Source organism: Xiphophorus hellerii, chromosome 11 (assembly GCF_003331165.1).
Source record: "Xiphophorus hellerii strain 12219 chromosome 11, Xiphophorus_hellerii-4.1, whole genome shotgun sequence".
Taxonomy (NCBI): Eukaryota; Metazoa; Chordata; class Actinopteri; order Cyprinodontiformes; family Poeciliidae; genus Xiphophorus; species Xiphophorus hellerii.
In genome coordinates this window covers 19,315,491-19,341,516 of record NC_045682.1, presented here as the reverse complement: position 1 = coordinate 19,341,516, position 26,026 = coordinate 19,315,491, and the positions used below count along the sequence as shown (strand labels likewise).

Here is a 26,026-nt window from a genome sequence, read left to right as displayed (position 1 = left end):
AGAATTATAAAACAAATATACAAAAACATCTGAACTCAGTTAAAAAAACAACAACCATACATTAAGCACAGATGGAAGACGAGTGAAAACAAGTATGTGTCATTTCAATTTCAGATGGATAAGCACGCAGATTTCAAATGGAAACGTGGATTAAAATGAAATTATTCTTACCCATAATACCACAAGAACATGTTCTAAATCATTTTGAATATAAAAATGATGGAATGCCAGCAAGCTGTAAGGCTGTGAAAGCTAAATCCTGTTTACAAATAAGTTTTACTGAAGGTGATAAAGACACAATGAGCAAACCTGGGTTAAAGGTTTAAAAATTGGCAGAAATGTCCTCAATGGTATTTGTGCTTTAATATAAAAAAAAAAAAAAAATCAGAGTGAAATATTTTTAGATAAGTTTGGTTTGCTCAGAATTACTTGTCTTTAAACAGGATTTCCCTTCCACAGTAAGTATTGAAATTTCAACTCACCGTCTGCAAACATAAGAAAGCAGTAAGAAAAAAATGAACATACAAAAAGACAAAACAAAAAAAGTCAAAGTAATCATAGCAGCTGGACAAAAACAATAAAAATATGCTATTTTAGTCTTCATGAGAAATGTTTAGTGTTTAAAAAAACAATGGCCAATAAAACATATTTAATGACAGAAAACTAAAGTAGCTGCATGTGTACAGACCTTAATGAATAAACTGAACATGCTCTGAAAACGTAAAACCAATAACTTCACATTGAACATAAGTTTTAATGCAGTTTTAAAAAAACAGCAACATTAGAAATCTATACTTAAATTCTGGCAGAACACGTCTCTCTAAAGCAGCAGAAATCTGCATATTTACTAGCGTCGTACCTTTAAGTGCGATGACCTTGCTGGCGGGGTTCATGATGGCGCTGTCGGCTGAGATGGGTCTCCGGATCGGAGTATTGGGGTCGGCCATGTCAATGATCACAACCTGGGCCTGCTCCCCCACTTTCTCCCGGATGCAGATGAATTTGTCAGACTCCATGGTCAGGGTGCTGAAGCCGATGTTGGCTGGATTGATTCCCAAATTTTGGAGCTGGGGCAGAAAGGGAGACATGTCAGACTGAACAAAAATCTGCCACAGTGGGTTAGGAAATTTCTCTAGACAACTCAGCTCCACACTCAATGTGATTCTGCAAAATATTACAGATGTTATGATCTGTGGCGTTTAAGTCACTATAATGGAAGACACGTTTTCTTGGAAAATCAAGAGAAAGTATAACTGAAGGCTTGAGTAAAACACATCAGGACTTTATTTTTGACTTCCTGATTCAGTGACATAATTTAGAGAGTAGATAACCAATCTATTGCCACGTTTTAAAAAAACGGCTGCAACCATTTTAGTAGGTGCTTTAGTAGATTTTTCATTAAAAAACTTAAGCCATGTTTTTATAGAAGATCAATAGATGCAAATAAAACTTTTAAATAAAAATATTTATTGCCTAAAAAAACATGGCACTCCTTTAGTGAATTTGAACAAGCTAAAATTATGCCATCTGAGGAGTTTTGGGTAAAACATATTTAAAGACAATGGTGTTCTTATCTGAAATGTAAAAATATATGTATATTGTACAGTTTTGGCTTAATTACTGCTCTTAAAAAAGGCCAATTTTTTCTGCAAAGTTCCTTTTTGGAGTCTGTACACGCCAGTTAACAATTAGTCAATTAATAAATTAGCTGACAATTATTTCAATTAATTGTTTCAGCCCTAGTGTGTTTATTATATTGCAAAGCAAGTCCAAATCCTTGATGCCACTTTTTTGATCTTGGCTTTTAAAAAAAATATATAATAATAAAAAAAATAAAAATATGAATGAGTTTGATAAGGATTTCTCTCTGTCTCACAAAAACACCAACACAGCAGTATCTGGGAAGCAGACCAGAACAGAAATATGTGCCCTAAATGATCCAACAAGTATGCCCAAAGGCTAATAGTTTAACATGTGGTTTGAGATTTTACTGTGAAATATTGCAATGGCACTCACTTTTGCAACCAACACATTTTCCCCTCTCATTGCAATGCTTTCCATTTTTCCACCTCTGTCGCTTCCATCACCATCGGATATGAACATCTGAACTGAGTCTTCATTGAACACACAAAGATATTGGGCAGGAAACTTTTAATTCAACTAACACCTTAAAAACTGCATTGCAAACAGCTCTTTCCCATTAAGGATGTTGCAATGTTAAGGACTAACATGAGAATGTTGCAACAAGTCTACTCTGCAGCCCTACGATGCACCACAAAACCATGCACAAGTTCAACCACTACACATGCTTTCTTCCTTTTCCAATGAACCGCCTGTTGATGACATTGATATTATGATTTCAAATCGAGAGGAAATGAAACCACCAGAAAACACTTCCCATATAGCAGGTTGTTTTGTTGCAACTTCCTCTCGTTGAGCAACCAATGTGTAACACACCGCATTCGTACAACTTCTCCAAGTACCTAACTGATGTGTGTTTGGAAAAGAATTACAGGAATTGCTCATTCTTTGCAGCATTTGGGAAAAAAGTATAATCTCTGGTTATAGTATTTATAAAGGCCACAGGAATCCTTTTTGGGGGGTGGGGGGATTGCATTTCTGGGGCTGATTGCATTTAACTCCAATTTGCCAAATTGAAATGGGCATTTGTATTAAAGTTGGCAAACTGCTATCATTGAAAGCTAATCAGCAGGCAGACACTTTTCCAGGAACTGCTCAACGAAATGGTGACGACGTTTATCAATGACGGGATACACCCTTCCCACAGCTCTGCCCCACCCACATTCTTTCAGAGTGTAACCTGGTTCTCTCTCAGTGACGCTGCAGTTCGGCAACTCACAGCGGTACAGGCAGATATGAACAGAAATATTCTGAAGCACAATTTTCCCTTCCCCTCTTTCTAAACCAAATGGAGCATCTAGTTGCATGCATGCAACACCAACGTGATCCAAGTCCAGACTGCCACAAAAAAAAAAAAAAAAATTCTAGTTTTCTGCATGAAGTCCTTTCATTCACAAAGAAAAGCACTTGTAAAACAGGAAAGGCCAGGACGGTACCATCACAATGATTGGAAAAATAATGCAAAGATGGGAAACTGACAAGAAGACCACTGTTTAGTCTACTGGACTGGCTTCCTACAAAAACATTTGGTGAACCACTGTGGTTGAAAACAGCCGTGACATCAATCAACAGGAATTTGGGTGAAAGCAGGTCAAACCTGTGGTGCTTCAGCTAATGTGGAAAATCATTTAGTCAGCCAGTCTGGCCTGTATTTGCCTTTTCGCAGTTGTTTTTAGCTGAGGTGCGGCGACTTATCAAGACGATAATTGAAAGACTGGGAGACTAGTCTTCACAAGAAGCTGGTAATTACCCTAGAAATGTCTGAAAATTAACTAAACTTGGGATGCCATAGTTGTACAATAAGTTCTTAAACAACGAGACAAAAATAACTTCACCAAGTACCACCACCCTTAATTGGGTACCGTTAGCATCTGTTTTTTGCTACGTGTGCTGAGCAATACACATTTAAATTCCCCCTCTGCCCATTTAAATTAAAGTATTCCTGCCTTTTAACTTCCATTTGCTTTATGCTTCATCAATGTTCAGAAATTCTATGTATGCATCCAATTTACTTACATTTGTGATTATAGAAACTGAAATGAGATACTTTAGAAAACAAGGTGGTTCAATAACATCTACCAAAACTGGAAGAAAAAAAAAAAAGAATAAAATCTGTGCAGCATCTTGGGGCATGTTCACAAGTAGCCAAGTGTGCAAATCACTGGGGAAGATGAGACAGAAAAAGGAGAACCTGAGGTTAATGAGTAATACACTAGTGTAGGATCAAGGATGTGGATAAAGGTGAATGGCAAACTTCATAGAGGGCCTGATGCCTCTCTGCTTGCAGGGGCAAAATATTTAAAGGCCATTTCTGGGCTTTCTGGTAAACCTAGATTATTTCTTGCACTACTCAGTTTCACAGCAGAATGGCTCAAAGCATTTTTTTTTTTTATCGTTGTAGATGAACAGAGCATCCTGATGACTGAGACTTCACTTCTGCATTGACAGTCTCATGTGTACATGGTCATAGATTTGACTCTTTACTGCCTCTGATAATGAAAATAATTTCCTTTCAAATAATAAATGTTAGTATTAAAAAAAACACAATTTCACAATCAAATTTGATGTTTCAGTAAAGTGACCATGATATCCTATATTATAGACAAAAGCTAATTACCTTCTTCTTGTGTCAATAGAATGAAAAGACGTTTCAGTTTAATAACTTTAAACTTGTGAAACCTTCCATCCATCACACTCAGGTTTCATAAAGGAACAGTTCTTTATTAAAAGTTTAGGCTTAAGCTGTTTTACAGATGAATTTTATTCCACTAAAAGTTTTGAATGAACTCATTCACTTCCACTGGTGTGTTTTCATGTGGAAGAGTTTGCAAAGGTGATAGCGTTAGCTCACTTCCTTTCCATTTACTGTGGATAAGTTCAAATATTATTTGTTTGCAGTCAACCAGGTAGACTAAATTTTAAAAGGTTGTTCCCAACTGAAGAATTATCTTGACGCATTTCTTTTTTTTAAAAAAAACGTACGTGTTGCACTTAAAATTAGTATTTTTTTCCAGAAGCCAATAAACCATGTAGAGTCCTGTCAACGGGGTCAGAGACTGAGTTCAAGTTCCAACTTTCAGTTTTCAGTTGGGACTTTCAAAGGTTCCAGCTGATCACTTTAAACAGAAACAAGTCGGCATTTAAAAAAAAAGAAGCTGTAAATAGCTTTAGATTTTTTAAATATCTATAATCCAGCAATAAAAATCAGTTCAAGTTTAAGAAAACTTCTGGATAAGGAAATGAAAACAGTCTGTGCACTTCCTCCTGTTATCAGGGAAAATTTACAGCAGCTAACTATTCAAACATTCCTACCCTCCATGTTAGATACATTGTAAAAGAAAAAAAAACATTGCATACAACAAGAAGATGGGAGCTGAAATGACAAAATGGTGAAATAATAGCAATAGAACTAATTTTCTCCTATAGTCATGCATCCCCAGACTAGTTCAAGTTTATAGAAAGTCTCACACTTTCATCAGGCAATAAGAGTATCTGGAAAATCAGACTGAAACATCCTGGATTATGGGAAGGCAAAAAACTGATTTCTGAGTGAAAGTCCTAACATAAAAACTAAAATTGCACCATTAAAAAAGCCTGACCTGCTGATTTCTATTTTGGTTGACAGACTTTTTTTTTTTTTTTTTAATGTATAGCCAACACTATCACGAGTCTGAAAAGTTGCTAAATTCATAGCAACAAAGTCACCCCACTGTTGCCAACTCAGAGGCATTCTTGCTAGATTTAGCAACATTTCAGACCCCCCCCAAAAAATACATTTAAAAAAAGAAAATCAGCCAAAATCGGAATCGGCAGATCTGGCTTTTGCAAGCCAGAATCAGCCAGATAACTGCATTGGTGCACCCCCAGTGATTACCGTTAACTGGGGTGCACCGATTGTTACATATGAAGCCGATCTTATCCAATCTTATCTAGTTTGGCAAAGGTCTAAGAATCAACCACTGTCCTCTTTTGTGTGCCGTGACAAAGGCACACAAAAGTGTGGGTCAGTGGGTCAATAGTGACCCACTGATGCAAATTCAACAACTTTCTTATGATATTGAGCAACATTTCAGACAAAAAAAAATGTGTATCTGCCAAAATTGGAATCAGCAGGTTAAGCATTTTAAAAGATCAGTAATTGGCCAGAAAACTGCAATCGGCACAGCCCTACTGCTAACTGGGCAAATGGAGACGTGACCTGGTGGCCGGATCAGTCAGTCAAACCTTTCATGACAGAGCAAAAGAGGACAGTGGCTGATTTTCAGACCTTTGTGACGGTAATTAAGATAGATGGATAAGAGCGGTTCCACATCAGCCAATTGTCAATTTTTTTTTTATAAAATTCAGTCCGGTGCACCCCAGCCATTTACAGCATCAGTGAATTTCAAGTTGGGTCAGTGAAGACAAAGTGTAAAAAGATGCGAGAAGCTTGCATGTTCTACAGAGGCATGTCAGCCATTCATTCAGATCTTGGATGATATGATGTAGGCCATTTTGTTTCTTTGATATTTTATACTTTTGTTGTTTTAGGAAGAGAAATCGCCCTTCTGCTGAATGTAATGCTTGTAATGCCTTACAGAATATGATTAATGAGCCAGAAGGAAATAGCCCAATGAAGGTAATTGTCTACTTAATCTACAAAGAATACACAAACCTAAAATAAGACACTAGAGAGTTTAAAATGTCAACTGTAACAAGACAGATGAAATATCAGCCACTACTGAAGATCTCTTTGAAACTGGAGTTGAGATTCTATTAATATGACCTTTAATTCTGATACTAATGACTGTACAGGACTGCTCAGCATTAAAAAAAAAAGCTTTGTTAATGTTTCAAACATGTAAAGTTCAAGGAAGGGCAGGAAAGGATACGCTATGCTATGTGCTGAGGCTTGCAGCAGTTCGGTGCAATGTACTACAACAGGAAGCTAGGGACCCATTGTGTACAGAAGCTAGTTTAAAAAAGAAAAAAAAAAAGCTGCACAATAATGACTCCTCTACAGTGAGCTACTGAGGGGACTGAGCCAGACACGAGAGAGAAGAGCTGCCATTAGTGTCAGATGAAGTCAGGTGACAAGTAGGAAGGAAAACGCGCGTTTTAAACTCTACTTCAGGTCAGTTTTAGAGAGGTGGCTTGAAAAGATCCGTTTCCTTTATCTCAAACAACATTTAGGCAAGTCCTGAAGAATGTCAAGTGTTCAGCAAATCAACATCCTCACCAGCCTGTCACGAGTTATCAGCTGGTCATTTACAAACATTGTTCAAAGTGCAACACTGACATTTGTAATGGGACATTATAAACGCTTGGTACAACTAGCAGATCTCCCAGTGGTTTAAATACAAAGAAACTCAAGCAGCAGGTTAGATTTTCAGAAACACTTATGCTTGTGAACTTGTGTTGTCTCCTTATGTTGTGTGGAAATAAAAAACAACTTTTGTAAACAACAAATTACTGTGTATACTTATAAACTCTGATTTAAGCACAGAAAAGTAATGTTAATGCAACTTGTAATTATAGGCTTTTTTAATGTGGGAACTGGACAGATTTGTCTCTTCCTGACACAAAACATATTGTTGTTTTCCCTTGAAAAGTAAACTTGACTTTTCAAATACTTGGGATATGGGAATTTCTTTGCAATGGCCATTTTGTTCCCATGACGAAACAGAATCAACCAGCTTGTAGAGATTTAAGAGAACAAAACGGAGGGAACGACACTTAAAGACCAGTCCTAACTTCAATGAGTGTTCAAACACTCATTGAACATTTCCCTTAATTTTCCTAATGTTAAGCAGTTTTCTATCCCAACCTTTTACCTACAAATAAACAACTGTGTAATTTTTTTAATACATTACTCAATGAAAAATCCAACAATATGAGCAACACTAAAGATAACTTTTCTTACCACCAGGATAATAATGGGGGGAAAAGTCTTGTGAGCAGCATAAAACTAAGATACAACCAATTAAAACGACACTGCGCCAATTAAACATCTTTAACTTCAATCTGACATATAATATATAAAAATGGATGATTTATAAAAGTGCAAGCTATGCATGTTGACCGGATGACAATAGGCATGCTTGCTGAGTTTGGAGAGTAACAGACAGCAGGAAACGGGAGATATAGAGTAGCCAAAGAACAACATTTTTTGCTGACTGAGACTTTCTGTGTTAAAACTAAGAAATCAGCATTTATCTCAATATACCAGTGAGCTCCATACACCCCGAAATGTTAACATGAGATGCAAATTATATCTCATTAAATCTCTTCAGATAAAGATGATTTCTTTCTCCAGGACTTCACCAATAAGGATGCAGAAATTTCTTCAAGCTTCAAGTGATATTTAACTGTACAAACTCTCTTCTCAATTATTTTTTCATTTTAGAAAGAAACTTTAAAAGTCCACAATGTAGTTCATATTCAATACCTTGAAAACAGATGCTCAAATGTAAGAACAGTAATATTCTCTGTTAATAGATTTATGCAGATTACAACAAATATCACTGCATTATAAATCCAAAATTATAGAAAAATTACCAGAAATATTCATGTCTACATACTATGCATTTAGCATATAGTTTTAAGAGGATCAAACAGCTACTTTCAAGAGGGCCTACTCAGTATTAATACATATCCTTATTTTTAAAGACCATTAAACAAGCCATTGTTGACAAAAAATATATCTAATAGTTTTGCAGAATGAATGTATTCTGCAAAACAATTAAAGTATTTTTTTCCTCTCCCTTTTTCAGTGTTTTAACACTTTCAGGCAAACATTGTAAACACAAAATTGCTGTTAATGTTTTGCCTGGTGAAATTAAGGGTTAACCAACTATATCTCCCAACAAACCAACATTCAAAAATTCAGACAAAAAAAGGTAGTGGGACATTTGAGGGCACATTTCCTTTCACATCAAAACCAGTTAAAATGAAAGTTTTGAAACATGTATGAAATAGCATATGCATATCATGAATTAGTGATGACTACCAATGATCTCCTGGGAGCTGATTTGTCACGAGAAAATAGAGACCCACGAAACATGATAATCGGGGAAAGTCTAAGCAAATCAGAACCAACTGGGAAGTAACAAAAGGGAATGAATGAACTATTTATGGTTCAAATCAGGAGGAAAAAAATAACTAAGCAACTTTCAGTTTCATGAGAAAGTATTATCTTAATCTGAAAGGAAATCAAAATTGATAGTTTGCAAACAGAACAATTTAAGAGGAAAGCAGCATCAGAGCAGTGCTCCAGATTAATCTATAAAGTAGTTTTGTGTTAATTTCTGTTCAAATCCCCTCCTGCAATCAAAGTGCTTTAAACAAGTGAAAAATTATTCTAGAATATTTTTTTTCTATTGTAACTGAATACAAAAGCTCTCTGCACAGTTTTGTGAAGCCCAGCCTCCATATAGCCTGCTGTGACAGGCCCACATATTAACTCAAATGCTGTGATAATAGGCAAGATGAATACTTGACAATTCACTTGTTTTTAGGAAGACATTTAGTTACTTTTTAAAGCGAGCTCAAACACACGCAACATTCACCTGCATTGAAAAGTAACAGTAATTTATCCTAAAATTCCCATGGGAATTGTGATTTGCATCAATTTTTGTGGAAAGGGATATAACAGAACTGTTTTTTTTTTTTTCTTTAAAGGTGAGCTGTGCCCAACCTTGACCTCTTCTCAGGGGTCAATGTCTGATGTACATACAACAGTGAAGGGGGTTGCAGTACCTATATAACATTTGTGTAGTTCAAGTTCATACTTCAGCGGAAAGCTCCCCATTCTGATTGTTGTATAGCTATGAAGCTGAAATATGTATTAAAGCAAGTTGAAGTAGATGCAATACCTCTTAATTTTGATAGAAAAACTTTAATTCCTAATGTTTTAAATCTAGAAAAACAGCATATTGCTGCCTTATTTTGATACCTTTGTCGACAACTTGCTTTAATCAGGAGATAGTAAAGGTGTGGCCTTATAAAACAGGAGGTACGAGTAACCTCACAAGAAACACTGCAGAACCACAAAAAAAAAGAAGTCATGTTGCTACTTTTTACTTTGAGTAAAACCTACATGGCAGTTTGTTTCACTGATTTTTTTTAAGCCGTTTGACTCAAAAAGCTCGGTGGGTAAACCGGCCTCAGCCAACATGGACAATACACCTGACTTGAATAGTCCGATACCACATGACCCATTCTACCACTGGCCATGATGATATGCTTCTGAGCCACGAAACTCTTTCGAATAAAAATACTCGAGTAAGATTAGATTTTACCTTCTCCCCCTTCACCGTGCTTAACGCGTTACAAGCAAACGTGCAGCTAATTGTGTTAATTAAGATCATAAAACAATTATGCAACAGCTACGTCTATAACTCTGGAAAAGATTTATGGTTGACAGCTAAAAATTACATCTGTATGTACTCTAACAATTGCTGCCATTCAATAATGCCGTCAAGGACGGATAAGTTGTCGGAAAAAAAAACTTTGGAATAAAGTTGGTAACTGTCAATTAAATTTTTAGGAGTTATGCCGTTATATCAGGGACTGCTGGTTGAATTGAGAGCAAATGCGTCTACTCGGTGTGTTAGCAAACTTGCTAGATGCTAGTTCAGATAAACGTCATCCACCCTGTCAAGCTAGTTAGCATAGCTCCCAAAAGCTAACCTAGCCTGCTAGCAATCTCAAACTTCAGTTCAGAAAGTCTCTGAAACTACAGCTCATCACATTACAGGTGGTAAAGAAAGACAAACTTCGCTAGACAAGCATGTCATTCATTAGTTTCTCCACGTACCTGTAGATGCTCCTGAAAGCGAATAGGAAGGATTTGAGCCATGGCGGTTCCCCTGTCACCCTCCTCCGATTTCTTCTAATGCTAACAAACTAAGGCTGCTGCTTCTCACAGGTCCTAGCCGGACAGCCAGGGAGGCTCTACTCTAAAACCCACTTCTCAAATGATTCGAAACCTTCCACAGAGTGTGTTGCCGGTGTGAGGGTACTTTTCATTCGTCCCGTCAGCTTTCGGTTGAGGTGCTTCCCCGGCTAATTACCGACTGCCACTACACCGACTCCCTGGACCTGCAATGGCGATGGAGGTTGGTCAGCAGAGAAAACATCCCGGAAATGAAAGTGCAGTCGACGAGGCGGATGAATACCATGTCACACTTCTTTAAAAAGTGCATTATGTTCTAACTAAATAATATTTTAAGTTGGATTTTTACTAATCCACAGTAAACATCGTTGTGTTAAAATCTAAAAGCAGAAAGGTTGGACTTTATTGCTTTAGTATGCGATTACAGATGTAAAAGTGGAACTACTTCTTTCTATTCGCCCTTTGATTTTTGCCACATCATTCGTCTTTGTAAATTAACGTCATTACCTCGCGGTGTGTAGGGATTGTAGCCAATCAAATCACTCAAACCCAAACAAGACGTGCAACTTTTTTTGAACCAGGTGTTAGGCATTTTCTTTTTTACGCAGATGCATTATGGGCTTAAAAACAATAAAGTGGTTCACTTTGAAGAAATGCTTAATGTGCGAAATATTAGCTCACACCGTCCAATTATTAAATATAGATGCATGTGCAAGTGCAGAAAATTACCTTTGGTTACATAGATGGATCTCACCTTCACTAAAAATGTTTTGCTACTACTTTAAATGTTTGAACACAAACATACTATATCTGTAAGGTGGAGCGAGACTTGGTAGTATTCGTTTCCCTTTTTTACATCCACAATTTCTCTTGGCAGAGGATGTGACATTATTACACAATGTATAACTGACTGCTGAGACCCGTACGTAAAGACCTTATTTTGATGACCCAGCAGTCATGACTTCTGAAAAAGTAGAGTTTGCAGGAAAGTGAGTACATGGCATTTGTCATCTGTGTGTGGTTGACAGCTACATTTGTGGTGCTTCAGCATTGACATCAACAAAGGTCAGAAAGGTCAGCAAGCATTTCAGTACAAAAATCAACAAAAAACAAACTCCTCAGATTTTATGATAAGAATGTAGTAAAGTATCTTATTTCTGCTGAAAACCAGAGAAATACCAAGGCACAAAGGAACACGCCACTGGAAAGGTTATGTAAACAATAACAGAGAGTATTAATCAGTTCTGCAATTAGACAAAAATGCTTACTCTTCCTTGTGGGACATGCTCTCTACAGGAAAGAGCAGAAGGCCCTTTCATATGACGTCCAGACCACCTCAACTGAATCCTTTCGATGTGAAACAGCAGTGACTCTACTGTGAGTTCCTCCCAGATAACAGACTTCTTTAAAAATCTTATTTCTAAAGCTGAATCGAGCCACTCTGTGGAAGAAGATTATTTAAGTAGTTTGCATCCAGAATCTTGTTCTTTCTGACGTATTTGGAACCCCAAATTTACCAAACCAGACAAGCTTCATGTCAAGACCATGAGCACAGTAAACAGTGCGGTTGACAAGAAATAGCCTTCGTGGACTTTAAGTCGCTCCTAACAAAAATTCTACTTTGTGTACACTGCTCTTCCTTTGGGGATGTAAGGACTGGATATCCTTTAAATGCAACCCATGCTCCTGCAGAGTCCATCACAAAATATTTCAATCTGCATAGTAGCAAGCCTTCTCCAGATCTAGAAAGTACAAGGAAAGAAACAACAAAACTCATCAGGGTAAAGAGCTGCTCTACTTTCTATGCCAAGTTGGAACAATACTCTCCAACCCCCCGACTTAAAACGGGGACTGCAACTTTGATAGGTGGCGTTCCAATTCTTCATTTGAAGTCAAAGAGACTTATCAGCCATGACAACACTGGCAATAATACCTGAAATTAAAAATCACTTTATAGTGGATGTTAAAGCTGAAATGTAAAAACATCTACATCATCTAAATATATGTCATCTGATCTTTTTGCATCTTCTAGCCAAGGAACTGAAATCCTGAAATAAAAACATTAGTCATGACTCCTCTTTCCCCACTTCACCCCAAGCCTTATAAAGTAATTCACCTTATCATCACCTGTGCATAAGCTTTTTATTCAATCCGTTAAATGAGTGTGATTCAGATGCAGCGTCCAGTGAAGGCTGCCCCAAATGGCCCATTCATGCTGCTGTTGCCATGGATTCACAGGCCAAGGAAACTGGCAGACACAGACACTCATAGAGAACCAATGTGTGTCACCTTCGGTCTCTCTACGAGAAAGCTGCACTTGCTTCCTTTGACAGGTTTTAACTTCAAGTTTAATAAAAACAAGAGGTACAGTTGAAGTTTTAAAGTCTCTGTCCTTCAGGTCAATGTGCAGCCAGGCTCAGATCTGATAGATGGGCAGCAAATCCTGTGAATTATATTCAGTAGTAACTATACAGAGTTTTGGCTGCCACAGTACTCCATTGTGCTTTAGCCAGGATTAAAGCACAGATGGGAGCTCTGCATCTTCCTTTGGCTGAGAGGATACCACCAAGGATGACTGAGTGGGACTGACACTTGGATCCTGAGCCAAGAATGAAAAAAGACCTAATGGGTCCTCTGTTCTCTGTTTTCTCCCCTTACTCTCTCTTTTGCACATCCATTTGTTCCCTGTTAAGAAGGTTCAGATTAAGCAAAAAGGCCACATTTTTTGAGTTCTTTTTTGTCTGTCATCTTACAGATTTAAGTTAATTGGGGAAGATCTATCATCCCTTCCATTGTGCTAATGTTAAAAACATACAGTCGCCACAAGTCACTCAACACTTCTTCATATTGTATTTTTCATTGAGCTGGACTTACTTGTAGTATTTTAAATTTGTTGTGATTAGTTTTCTTGGCTTTCAGATTGGATTTGGAAAGCTGTCTGCTTTTCCACTGACCATATTTAGTGGAATGTTGATTATTTAGTCATATAAAATTGTCTATAAATCTACACATTTTGTCCTGATACTTTTTCACTTTTGCCTTTTTTTTTTACAAAAATGACAAAAGTGAAAAAGTATCAGATAGCATGTACACAGTAGCATACATGCAAAACATAAAAACCTGTTCAAAGAGAACCTGATTCAACTGTTGAACCAAGTGAAGGGATCCCTCACAAAGTGGACGCCCTTTTCCATGTCCCTTGTGGGACGTATCAACTCAATTAAAATGAATATACTGCCCAAATTTTTATACCTCTTTCAGGCATTACCTATTTTTATTCCTAATACTTTTTTTAATGAGCTAGACTCGACTCTCTCGTCTTTTATTTGGCAGGGTAAACGCCCAAGGCTTAATAAATTACAACTCCAAAAACCTAAACAGCAGGGGGGGTTTGCCTCCCCCAATTTCCGGTTTTATTATTGGGCCGCCAACCTTAGATGCTCAGTGTTTTGGTATTTCTACTACAACCTGGGTGACTGTCCTGACTGGGTGGCTATGGAGCTGCGCAGTGGTAACAATATATCCATTCCTGCCTTGCTCTGTTCCCCACTTTCACTCTCTTCAGTTAGCGCTATTTCAAACCCTGTAGTGAAACACTCACTGAAAATATGGGGCCAATTTAGGAAATACTTTAAACTTCATGACTTTTCCCTCTTAAGTCCAATTGCACTTAACCATTTTTTCAAACCATCTGTTCAGGATGGGGTGTTCCTAGAGTGGCACCGGAGGGGGCTTACTTATTTTAAGGACCTTTTTTTAGAGAAGAATTTGGCATCCTTTGAGGAACTTAGCACTAAATATGGTTTACCTAAATCCCATTTTTTTAGATATTTGCAAACCAGAAACTTTATTCAGTCTCACCTATCAGGCTCAGTTTCTCTGCCAGAGTTTACACTATTGGAAACCATCCTATTATTGAACCCGACTCGTAAAGGGCTGGTTTCTTGGCTTTATGATAAAATGTTGAGTATGAAAGAGACCTCCTCACCTGAACTTAAAACTTCATGGGAAGAAGATTTGAATATATCTATACCAGATGAGACATGGGACTCTATACTTAAACTGGTGAATACAACGTCTCTGTGTGCGCGCCATTGTCTCATTCAGTTCAAAATAGTACATAGAGCCCATCTCTCCAAAAGCAAACTGTCTCGTTTCTATCCAGAAGTCACCCCATACTGCGACAAATGCAAAACTGCTGTAGCCACACTAGTTCATATGTACTGGTCCTGCCCCGCTCTTGGTCAGTTCTGGACAGATGTTTTTCGTACGATGTCAGGGTTGGCCGGGGTGGTGGTAACACCTGGCCCCCTCTTGGCTCTCTTTGGGTTCAGTGGTGGGGGGTTGCCTTTGTCGGCCTCTAGGCGGCGGGCCCTGGCATTTTGCTCACTGATAGCGAGGCGCACAGTTCTGACCAGGTGGAAGGGTGCTGCCCCTCCAACTCATAAACAGTGGCTATGTGACCTTATGTCGTGTTTAAAACTGGAAAGGATTAGATATTCTCTTCAACACGCAACTGGTAAATTTGAAAAAACATGGGGACCCTTTCTTGACTCATTTCAAAACATACAATAAGGCTCCAGATTAATTAAGTTAATTAATTTTATTAAAATGTGTTCCGTTTCTGTCAGAGATAGGAATGTAGTGGGTGGACCCACTAGGCAGTGACCTGGGTGGGCTAAATGGGATTACTTTGGAGGGATTATTTTCTCTGTGTGTATTATTTTATGTATGTGTTAGATACACTTCTTTGTACTCACAAACTGTATGTACTAAAGGAAAAAAAACTCAATAAAAAAGACAGTGATTAACAGTAGCATACATGCTATCATTGCCAGATACAAGGACCTAGCTGAGACTAAATGAAAAAGCATGCTCCAGTGTCGTGAGGGGGGAGTGTGCAGGGGAGCATGGCCCTCTTTTGTTCCTGGGAGCTTGTGCCATGTTGCAGCATAGGTGGTTCCTGGCTTGCAACCTGTGGCTATTAGGCATGCTCAGAGTTGTCTGTGAGCTGGCACAGTGGGGTTATTGCTCTGTAAACCTCCCTGCGACTGACCGATCAGGTAGGATGGCACGGTGACTTTCCTTCCTTGATCTCTCTGAGTACTGGCTGTTGTGGATTGCCAGAGATGGTTATGGGGGATTTAGTACCCAGTGTTTCTCTCTGTGCCTCTCAGGCTTTGCTGCCCACCTGCCTCTGTGTCATATGGCTACTCTATAGGGTGGTGGTCTGGTGTCTGTCTACCTGGGGTTGCTGCTGACTACTTTGATTCCAGATACAGCCGTGATTAAGAATAAAGTCAACAAAGCATTAGGAAACATTCTATGGATATCTTAGTGCAAAGCTGCCCTACCACATGTGGGCAATATGATTTGCCATGGCTGGACAAATAAACAAAACTTGCTCTACCATTATGTTGATACTTAACAGTGACAGTATCTGTATGCACAGTGAGTCAGAGACTTTTAGACTACTGTCTCGTGACAAGATGGATAGTAAAAGACTCACTTTTGTCCAATAAAACCTCAAGGACAGACTGAAACTCTGCAGAGTTCAAGGATGAGCAGCAGAAGACTGGTTTCTGATAAATCCTCCCTTTTACTGTAGATTACACTTTGATTCTTGTATTCTACCAACACTGAAGCGCCTTCCTGCAATACACGTCTGGCGTGCCCAGAAACAATATCATGAAGAAGTACTGGGACCAAAATGTCCTCAAACATCAATTTTTCAATTCACATGGCTATAATGTGTATTTTGAAGCATGATGGAGCTCTGTGTCACAAGAAAAAACACAGGGTAATTTCTCTAAAAGCAGATGAAGACAGAAGCCAAGAAATAACTCACACCAATAAGACAAGAATGGATGGGGTTACAAATAAAAGTCTTTAAATCTTACGTAACATTTTCATTACTCTTCTGTATAGAAACATATAGATCAAGTCTACAAAATACAACACTTTTGTCACTGCCAAAACATTGTACATTGAAGCTAGAAACACACAATCAATCTTTTTGAACTTCCAGTATTTCTTCTATATTTGTACTATTCCTCTTCAGTCATATGCGGCCCAATATAGCTTAACCTTTGAACCCTGGTTGAAGGAAAGTTACTAATTGACTGTGTGTGTAGCCCTGTTCAACTCTGAAGCATACAGAAGTACATTTTGGCAAAGGGAATTAATGTCAGAGTTGAGAAGGTCCAATAGAAACATGAAATTTTGATGTAAGATTTGAAACCAGTCAGTCTGAAGCTACCAACGAACAGGAACAGGCTAGAAAATCATTAGCATGTGGCTACAGCTGCTTATTGAGGCTAAATTAATACCTTATGTGTTTAGCAGCTTCCTGTTGATAAACATACACTTTAGCCAAGAAATAGAAAACACAGTTAAATCAACTTCAAATATATTCAAGTAATTTAAACAGAGAGAAGCGCAATCGTGTGGCCAATCACCAGACTTAGTTTGGAGTTTGGTGCCATCTAGTGGCGGGATGAATTAATCGACCTTCAATGAATAATTTTCAACAAAATACTAACTTTTAATTCTACAGTATAAAGTACACTTCCCAATATAAATTAGACCATATCATTGTCTGTATTGTGCTGATGACTCACCTCTGTGATCTTGTAACAACGTTTATTACTATTTTTAAAGACAATGATTTTTATATAAAATGCTCTGCCATGTGAAATAATTTGGTCAAGTTTACAAAAGTGACATAGTCGCAAATGAAGCTTTTCATATTAAAAAAAATGAAAAAAATTCAATTGAAATAAATTTTGTTTAAGATAATTTTTATACGTTTTCATAAACTCTCGAACAAAAAAATATGAATTTAGGGTTTTAAAGATGAAATTTTCATGGGGTAATAATCAGAATAAAATTTTTACAGCTCATCCATTAACATTTGGGTTAGTATCCCTTTGCAAGCTGCAGACAAAACATCTTTCTTTTTGTAGCCATTAACGTTTTCTTTCACTGTGGCTTCTGTTGGTTACATGTTTGACTGTCTGACCAGCAATGGAATGAATCCCCTAGGAAAAAACTCGTGTTCAGTGGAATGAGGAGCCTGCTTGTATTGGCTGTATCCCTCTCTCACAAAGAATGCGTTTTCTTTGACCTCAAAATGTTCCAGGGAAAGTTTGATGTTTCTGGGCCAAGTTTTGTCCCACTTAAGCTGATAATAAACCAACATATTGTTTATTGTTTTCTTTCTGTGTCAACGTCTGTTTTCACGCTTCAACAGTTCTAGGCTTACGTTGAGTTTTATCCTCCTCCTATCTCGACGCAAAATTTAGATTCAAGACAGTTTAGATCATTTCCTGCACATACCTTGACGCAAAACTGAAAGCAAATACTACAATCCACCTTTTTGTAATTTAATCCTAGAATAAATCGAACAGTTCCAGGAATATTCAAGGCCTCAGATGTTTGCTAGAGAACATTAGTGAAAAATCAACATAGCAGCAGACAGGCCCTGACCCTGACAGCCACTCTGGGTTGTAATTCTGTAACTGCGGCAGAACAATGATCTGTAACTTTCCTTGAGGTGTCCTGTGTGTTTTGTCTACAGAACAATGTGGCACTGACATGTGTGCTCAAAACATCCCAGTCTGATTAAACAGTAACCCTCAGAGGGAGGAGTCTCTGCACATACAACCACAAAGGTCCATCCCTCTGTGAGGGTTTGCTGACCTGACGTGACAGAAGCACAGCATGAGCTCAGGTGAAGGTAAGGCATGAGTTTATTTGGTTGTTTTACATGCTTGTCTTATGGCTTTACTGTATCAATAATTCCATTCATGTCTATCCGGTTTGTTCATTTTTTTATACCCCTCATCTTCTCCAGACAGTGCTCTTTTTGTTTGTTTTCCCATTATTCTGATAGTGCTGCACAGGAATAATGCCTTGATAAAACATAGTTTCACTTGATTGCCTCTGATTGCATTCACAGTTGCTGAAAAATATTTTTACATGTTGCTAATTGGACTTTTGTTTTTTTTTCTTTCTTTTTTTTAAAAAAATGATACCTATTTAAAGTACAAACTCCCCAGCTGTACACAATATTAGCTACCATTGTATTTGGGCTTCCCCCTTACATAAGGATTGAAAAGGAGGTTTATGAGAGGAAAAGCAAACAGTGACCCATTAGCAGTCCAGAGGTGCCTGAGTGGAGTGACACTGATCTGTTGAAAGAGCCGAACATTGTTTAGCATTTGTAACTCTTAGCTCTGTCAGAAAGGCAGAAATTTTGTTTCAACACCATGTTGGACTGTTAGATAAGGCCACAGTGACAGCTCAGTGTGACACTGCTGGCATTTTCCTATCATCTCCTTTCATGTGGAAGACAAATACAAATGTCCACAGCACCTCGCAACAGTATTCGAACCAACTATTACCCATTTTGTCACAATGCAGTAACAAACTAATCTTCTTCCCTGGAATTTTTACATGACAAACAAAACAACCGAAAAACATGGTGGCTTACCTAAGATTGATATTCTTCTAATCTGGACACTCCTAAATTGAATCTCATGCAATCAACTGTCTTAAAAAGTCAATTAATTAGTGAATGTGAGTAGTTTCATCTCAGTGTAAATTCCAGATATTCTATGAAAGCCTCAAAAGGATCAAGGAGTAAGTGTAAGACGTCAAAAGAGCAACCCAAGTCTGGATGACACAGCATACATGTTCTGTTCAGTCACGATTTTTAAACATTTTGGCCAACATACAAAACTTTGTGTGTAGTGGGAAATAACACTGCACATTCCCTGAACATATCATCCTCATCACAAAAGAAATCCAGAACCCTGCTGCTCGAGTTCTCACTAAAATTAGGAAGATAAAGAACATCTCTCCTTTTAAAATCCTGTCTCCCTATAGCTCAGAGAATATATTTTAAAATACTGTTGTTAGTTTATACATAACTGAATGTTTTAGCACCACTATACAGCAAAGATGTTCTGTTGTTGTATCGACTCTCCAGACCATTCAGGTCTTCTGGGTCTGGTCTGCTCTGCATCCCCTGAACCAGAACCAAATGAGGAGAAGCAGCATTCAGCTTCTATGCACCATAAACCTGGAACAAACTTCCAGAAAACTGCGAAACAGCCAAAATACCTAGTTCCTTTAAATCAAGGCTCCCACCTTTGGAAACATAATAAATTGAACAATGAGTAACATACAGTATTTGATGTGTATTATTCTGATTATGGTACTTGTCAAAATGTAAAGTTTCTTTGGTTGCATGTTGTTTTTATGACTTTCTATTCTTGTGTTTTTATGACGTAAAGTACTTTGAACTACCTCGTTGCTGAAGTGTGCTAACCAAATAAACTTGACTACTTGATTGATACAGTCTTATTCCAAACTATATTAAATTAATCTTTTCATTAAGATTCTACACACAAGTATTCTATTGCGACAATGTGGAGCAAAGTTTTTTAAAGTTTTTTGCAAATTTATTTAAAAGAGAAAACTAATATTAGGCTGAAGAAATGCACCACTCCCGGTGAAAAACATCCAATCAGATCCAGAAGGAGGGTTTTAGTGCTGTCAATCAATGTTGCTCAATGTGTTAATGGCGGAGAAGCAACTTACTGTTCCAGGAAAACGGTCATCACCGATGGCCATGCTACCTAGCCTTAGCATTCATGGCAAGCTATGTTGTGTTGAACCAGCTGCAGCACAGCAGAGAGCAAGGGGAAGCAGTGAGCACTGCAGTGATTGTCAGCGCTAAGACCTTCCCCCTGGCTCTGATTGGTTGTTTCTGACTGAGTGGCGTATTCTGCAATTAGTAATGGGAGCACTGAGAGAAGGCAGAGGAGCTTGATTTTTCACAGATCATCTGACTTACTCTGATGAAATGATGATAATTTTAACAAATATATATATAAAAAACATGTTTTATAAGTTACAAACTGCAGCTGTAATCTAATTGATAATCTGCAGGAAGACTTTGAAATCGATGCTCACAGATGGTCTCTGTATAATCTGACTGAATTTGTTCTGGTAGTGTTTAACCCCACTATACAAAGAGCGTAGCTCCAATCCGAATCCAGATATTTCCTGATTTATTTTGGGACATTGCTACTCCAACAGAGTTCATATTTTGCAATCTCTCCAGGTGTTTAGAAGGGACAAAGACCAAAGATCACGAAATAAAGTCAATCCCAGTTTTATGGAGTTACACTTGTTAGTCAAAGTCAACATGTATGTTGGTGAAAGCTTAGATATAACCAGTAGTGTAAGAATGAGGCTGTGCTATTAGGTAGACATAACCAGAGCCTTAAGGTCCAGTTACATCAGCATTGTCATATCATAGTTGATACGTAATGAGTGTGTGTGTGTGTGTGTGTGTGTGTGTGTGTGTGGCGTGCGTGTGTGTGTGTGTGTATGTAGTGTTGCAAGCTATAATATTTTGAAAGTGCTGGTTAAAAATTTAAAAGGTAAACTGTATTATATAAATCCCCTTATCTTTTCATCAGGAGATGTGCAGATAAAGAGTTTTATAATGTGAGTTTCATGCAGCCAAAGTCATTCATCTCTTGTGTTCTTTGTTTTTCATGGTGTGCTGGAAGTCGTCATGCTGACAGAGTAAGTCACCTTTCTTGTTTGTTCCATTTGTTATAATATAGTCTGAACACTAATTTACTGCCCGGCTCTTATTTAAACCTCAGACTTGGGTTATCATTAATTGAAAGGGAAATGGCTTAGTTAGACAATTTGACTAGTTCTTTTTACAGAATATAACAACCAGAAAAAGAACTGAACAGAAATAAGACTTTTTGCATCATATTACGATATCTGTAAGCAGTGTATTACTTGGTTTAGCATGAACATTTCAGGGTTGCCGTAAACTCGAATACTATGACATTTCATTTACATTTCATTCATTCTTGTCCTAAAGAAAATTTACATTTGATCCAAAAGAGGGAATTGATAACCCTGCCATGGTCATCACAGACTGCATAGGTATGCAGCTTTTTTTTTCTTCAAACTGCTGCACAACATACCATAAAGAAGACTTACTCTTTGAAACTGAGCATTTTTTCTTCTTTTAAATCAGACTCTGTGTGGATTCCCAGGCCACGCATGTGTGTTCTTAAAAGAGAAGAAGGGGAGACCTATGACTTCAACTTGCGGGTGGAAAGAGATCGCCATGGACACGTGATTAGAAACGTGGTTCTAGGGGGCATCGCAGCACGTGGTGGCCTTCGAGATGGAGACAGACTTCTAGAGGTCAACAACTGCTACGTTGATGATGTTCCCCACGCTGAGGTAAGCTCACGTTCTCCTGAGGTCACTCACTCTTGATTTGAGCCAAATCATACTTTCTATCTTGATCTATTAGGTTGCTAGGAAGATTAAGCTTAGTGGACAGCAGTTATGCATGTTGGTACTGGACGGCGAGGAGTATGAGCAGGCTGTGACAAGAGGTCAGGACCTCAGATTGTTGTCAAGGATCCTCGACGAAGAACCCTGCAAGCCACCCAGACTCTACCACATCACCAAGGAGCCTGGCTCAGGTCTAGGTATCAGCTTTACTGCCTTAGAAGGTAACTCATCTCCTGGCAATCACAACCGGTCCAATGTTCAAGATTAGATAGCTGTTTTGTTGAGGTTGGCTGATTCTCCTGTGTCTGCATCGAAGGAGAGAAAGGTCACTTCTCAGTGAATCTGGTGAAAGGTGGTGCGGCTGAAAAGGCAGGAGTCCGCAAGGGAGATCACCTGGTGTGGATGAACGGAGTAATGGTGTCCCACCTTACACACTCTGCCCTCAGTCGAATGGTTTGTACTACGTGAGATTATATTTAAATACTGTATAGTAGTATAATACTATAAATTTAAAAATTATTGTTTCCGTTTTGTCATAGATGAACAAATGTGGAAATAGCATCACAATCCTGGTGATAGACAGTGAGAGTGAGAAGATCTACATGCAAAGGAAGATGCCCATTTTGCCCGCCATGGCTGCACCCAACAAACTGCCCTTCAGTGCCAGAAAGCTCCGCCTAATCTCTGGGCCAGAAGGATATGGATTTCTTCTCCGGCTGGAGAAGACATCATCAGGAAACACTTGTGAGAGGAAGAAAATAGTGAAAGCTGAAATTTAAGGAAACCTTGCTTGCCTTTTTGAGGCTTAGGTTTGCTTTATTCAACAGATCATGTTCTGCGTGAGGTGGACAGTGGCAGTCCAGCAGAGAGGGCAGGTATGCAGGATGGAGAGATCCTGCTGGAGGTCAATGGAGAGTCAGTGGATTCGCTCAGACACGATGAGATTGTGGAAAGAGTGAGACTAAGTGGAAAGCAAGTCTTCATCACCACAATTAGCCAGTCTGGGTTGGGATTTTACAACCAGGTGAGAATCTCTTATCTCATCCTCGACAGGGTCTGGAAGTCTTGGGCAATCCCTAAATTGCAGATCCAGATTTCTTGTAATTTCTCAAACTGATCTAAAGGAATAGTGCAACGGGCTTGAGGAAAGGCTTTATGGATTTTGACTGGATATTTAAAATGTTATCTTCTGTTTAAGCAAAGATTATAAGAAGGCCATTCACCATTTGTAACAAACTGCCAACAACAAAGTGCCTGAAAGTCCATTTATATTCTGGACCCACATGACCCTATTCAGAGTTGTGAGACTGCTGCCTCTCCAGTAGGTAGCATCTACCTTGAAACGATCACCAATTCAAATACATGTTGGGTTAAGTCCTACCAATTTTATGGTTGAATGATTCATTCAATTACCAAACAATTAAAGCTCCAAACTGTCATGAAATGGGTTGATGGTGGCGAGGATATATGCGGCAGGACCCAGGTAGTAGTGCAAAATGATTGTTTTAATGGTGATCTCAAAGGGTGCAAAAAGTCCAGGCAGCACAGGTGGGCAATAAGGCAAGGAACTCAAGTACTGGTAGCAACTGGAGCAGAACTAGACAACGAGGACAGAGACAAGACATATAACAAACCAAGACAAGGATCCGACAGGGAGCAGGGGACACAGGTGAGGTTAAATACACAGGGAGTAATCAGGGAATTTGAGACACAGCTGGGAACAATCAAGGGCAAAACACACCTACAGTACAGACCAAAAGTTTGGACACACAGTTGTGTCCAAACTTTTGGTCTGTACTGTATATGGGGACTAAATGAACCAAAAATCAACACAGAAGCCTAAATCCTCACACAAACAGCCAACTGACCAACCCACCAACAAACAAGCAACTAACAAATCAAGAAAATGGACTACAAACTAACCAACGTAGCACTATACTTCTTTATTGCACATTCTTGTTTATTTTCGGCAGGAAGACAATTTCAAGATTAACCAACCAAATAAAAAAGACTGACCAACCACCAGAATAACAGAGCAACCAACCAACAGTCAGGCATTTTAACCAACCAGCTAACCAACCATCGAAGCAATTAATCCATTTTTTAAATAGGTTGTACAGAAAAGTTGTAAAAAGTTGCCAAACCCCAAACAAAATCATTGTGAAACTGATAATAGTTACTCAGACACTGAATAACTATTATTGATCACTTTATAACTTTGCAGAAGAGTGTGTTTCCCTTAAATTAAAATGAGACTATTGGCAAATGAAGGGATCAGCACGGAGTTCAACAACAGATTTCCCAGCACCGTAACTTATGTTCACACCACATTTACTTTCCATTCTTCATTTTCTTTTGTTTTCTTCCTACAGCTGGGCTTGTCTCCTCTTCTGTTCTGTGACAGTGAAACAGCTGAGAAAAAAATGGAGGAAATGAATGTTGAGCTATCTCCAAAGGGAAACAATGGCTTGAGCGGTTCTAGACTCTGCACAGTCGAAAAAGATCCACTTGGATTCGGCTTTCGTCTGGACTCTCTCCCACAGAGACATGAGACTTTCATCAGTGAGGTGTGAACCAGCACTTTTGTACTTCACAGGCACAGGCAAGTTTTGTAAGATTGACAATTCTCTTCTGCTGTAGGTGGGTTCTGGAGGTTCTGGACAGAGAGCAGGACTGGCTGTGGGAGATGTTGTGTTGGAAGTTAATGGCAAAAATGTAGAAGAGAAATATCTGGCTGATGTGATTACTCTGGTGAAAAATGGAGGGAGCTGTATTTCTTTATTAGTTATGGACCAGACAAGCTATGACAAACAGAAAGAGGAAGAGAGACCAGCGTCTAATGTCACCGACAGCGAGGTGAGGGAATCACAAATCCAATAATGGTCAATTATTATTGAGCACTACCCTTACTATGCACAATCGTTTTATTTCGGCAGGAGGAAGACGATTTTGAGATTTCATTTTTGTGAGCGTGAACAATTTTGAAGACTTTCCCCAGCACTATACACCAGTTTGAAGACTTTATAAAGAGAGCTGAAGATGGCAAGAAACGTTTGCTATTGTCACACCCCAGGGATTCAAAGCAAATCCAAACAAAACTGACAAGACATGCTAAAAATGAATCAGTTTTAACAATATGGTATTTGTGATGGCATGAGAATGCCATTGTGTTCAGTATTATAGGTTAAGGAGAGTTTTGGTCTGATAAATTACCTCAATTTAATATAGCACAAGAACTGCCTCGCAGCAACCATCTGAGGAAACAAACACTTCACACGTTGGACAATTTATTAAAAGCTATTACAAAAGTAGTAAATAAATATTTTAAAGAACTCTGGGAAAGTTATATACCAGTATTTTCTGAGATTGTAGCAAATAAGGTGGTAGTGAGCACTATAGTTTTTTTACTCTGTTATTAAATGCATATATCTTCGGTTTATCTTGTGTTATGTAACTGATATTACAGATACTGTTGTGTGAAATTACAATAAATAATTACATTCCTTCACCAAAGGTTCAACTATTTCAAAAACTGTTATATTATTCTGATATTATATATATTATCCACAAATTTTTTTCCCACGTTTAGGTACTTCCACCTTTTCAAAGTCATCACTTGACTTTAGATCTGGTCAAATAATCTCTTGTCCGGCAGATGACGTCCCAAAGGCGTCAAGAGTTTTTTTTTAAGACCTTGATATGCTCATATGATCTATAAACGTTGTTTGGATTTCTGTTAAAGAGAATGATGACTGCCAAAGTGCCACTTGTGACTTCAGCGGTTGAAATCTGTAATCTCATCTCGTCTTATCTTAGCTGAAGCTAAAAGTGCTAGTCCTTAATTTTTAATTTATTGTCAACATAGAATCAGGACGGTCAGAGATCTTTTCCACCATTAGAAACTGATTTAGTGTTAACTTTTCAGCACAGGGATTGTAACAGGGGTCAGTACCAGTTTTACAGGACCAATGTGGGCCCCTGGTTAGAGATGCTCACACATGTACACAATTTACTTTAAAAGCTATTGGTGCGCTGTTATTTTTGTGTATCATTTTCATCCTTTTATTGTTTAAAACTTTTATGTGCAAATTAAACCAAGATTTTGTTTATTTGTGTATTGTTGAATTAGGTACTCCATTTCAATAGATTCAGAATGTACATACTTCC

At 38.3% G+C, this 26,026-nt stretch overlaps 2 protein-coding genes across 5 annotated transcripts in view; one reads left to right on the top strand and one right to left on the bottom strand.

Annotated features, from left to right (window-relative positions):
• Positions 1-10,759, bottom strand: part of cltca (clathrin, heavy chain a (Hc)) — a 29,876-nt gene extending 19,117 nt beyond the window's left edge. For 2 of the 4 annotated variants that reach the window (XM_032575687.1, XM_032575690.1), the window contains exons 1-3: positions 10,439-10,759; positions 860-1,067; positions 483-485 (exon numbers count right to left, since the gene is read on the bottom strand). In XM_032575687.1, coding sequence (XP_032431578.1) covers positions 483-485; positions 860-1,067; positions 10,439-10,480 — 253 coding nt within the window. In that variant the 5' untranslated portion in view covers positions 10,481-10,759. The remainder of the gene's footprint in view (positions 1-482; positions 486-859; positions 1,068-10,438) is intronic. The other 2 variants (XM_032575688.1, XM_032575691.1) reach the window with 1 other exon arrangement.
• Positions 10,760-18,159: 7,400 nt separating this feature from the next.
• On the top strand, positions 18,160-25,968 carry nherf4b (NHERF family PDZ scaffold protein 4b). The gene is made up of 11 exons (XM_032575591.1): positions 18,160-18,254; positions 21,103-21,118; positions 21,432-21,496; positions 21,591-21,802; positions 21,876-22,080; positions 22,176-22,312; positions 22,399-22,603; positions 22,687-22,883; positions 24,232-24,426; positions 24,500-24,715; positions 24,796-25,968. Exons 1-11 carry the CDS (start codon positions 18,239-18,241, stop codon positions 24,826-24,828), a joined length of 1,497 nt encoding a protein of 498 aa, XP_032431482.1. The 5' UTR covers positions 18,160-18,238; the 3' UTR covers positions 24,829-25,968.
• The last annotated feature ends 58 nt before the right edge of the window (positions 25,969-26,026 follow it).

Bases quoted from the DNA above. Each gene is read 5' to 3' on its own strand.
- nherf4b (XM_032575591.1), top strand. The intron at 21,497-21,590 runs GTATGCAGCTTT...CTTTTAAATCAG, and splicing joins GGTCATCACAGACTGCATAG to ACTCTGTGTGGATTCCCAGG. The intron at 22,884-24,231 runs GTGAGAATCTCT...TTCTTCCTACAG, and splicing joins GGTTGGGATTTTACAACCAG to CTGGGCTTGTCTCCTCTTCT.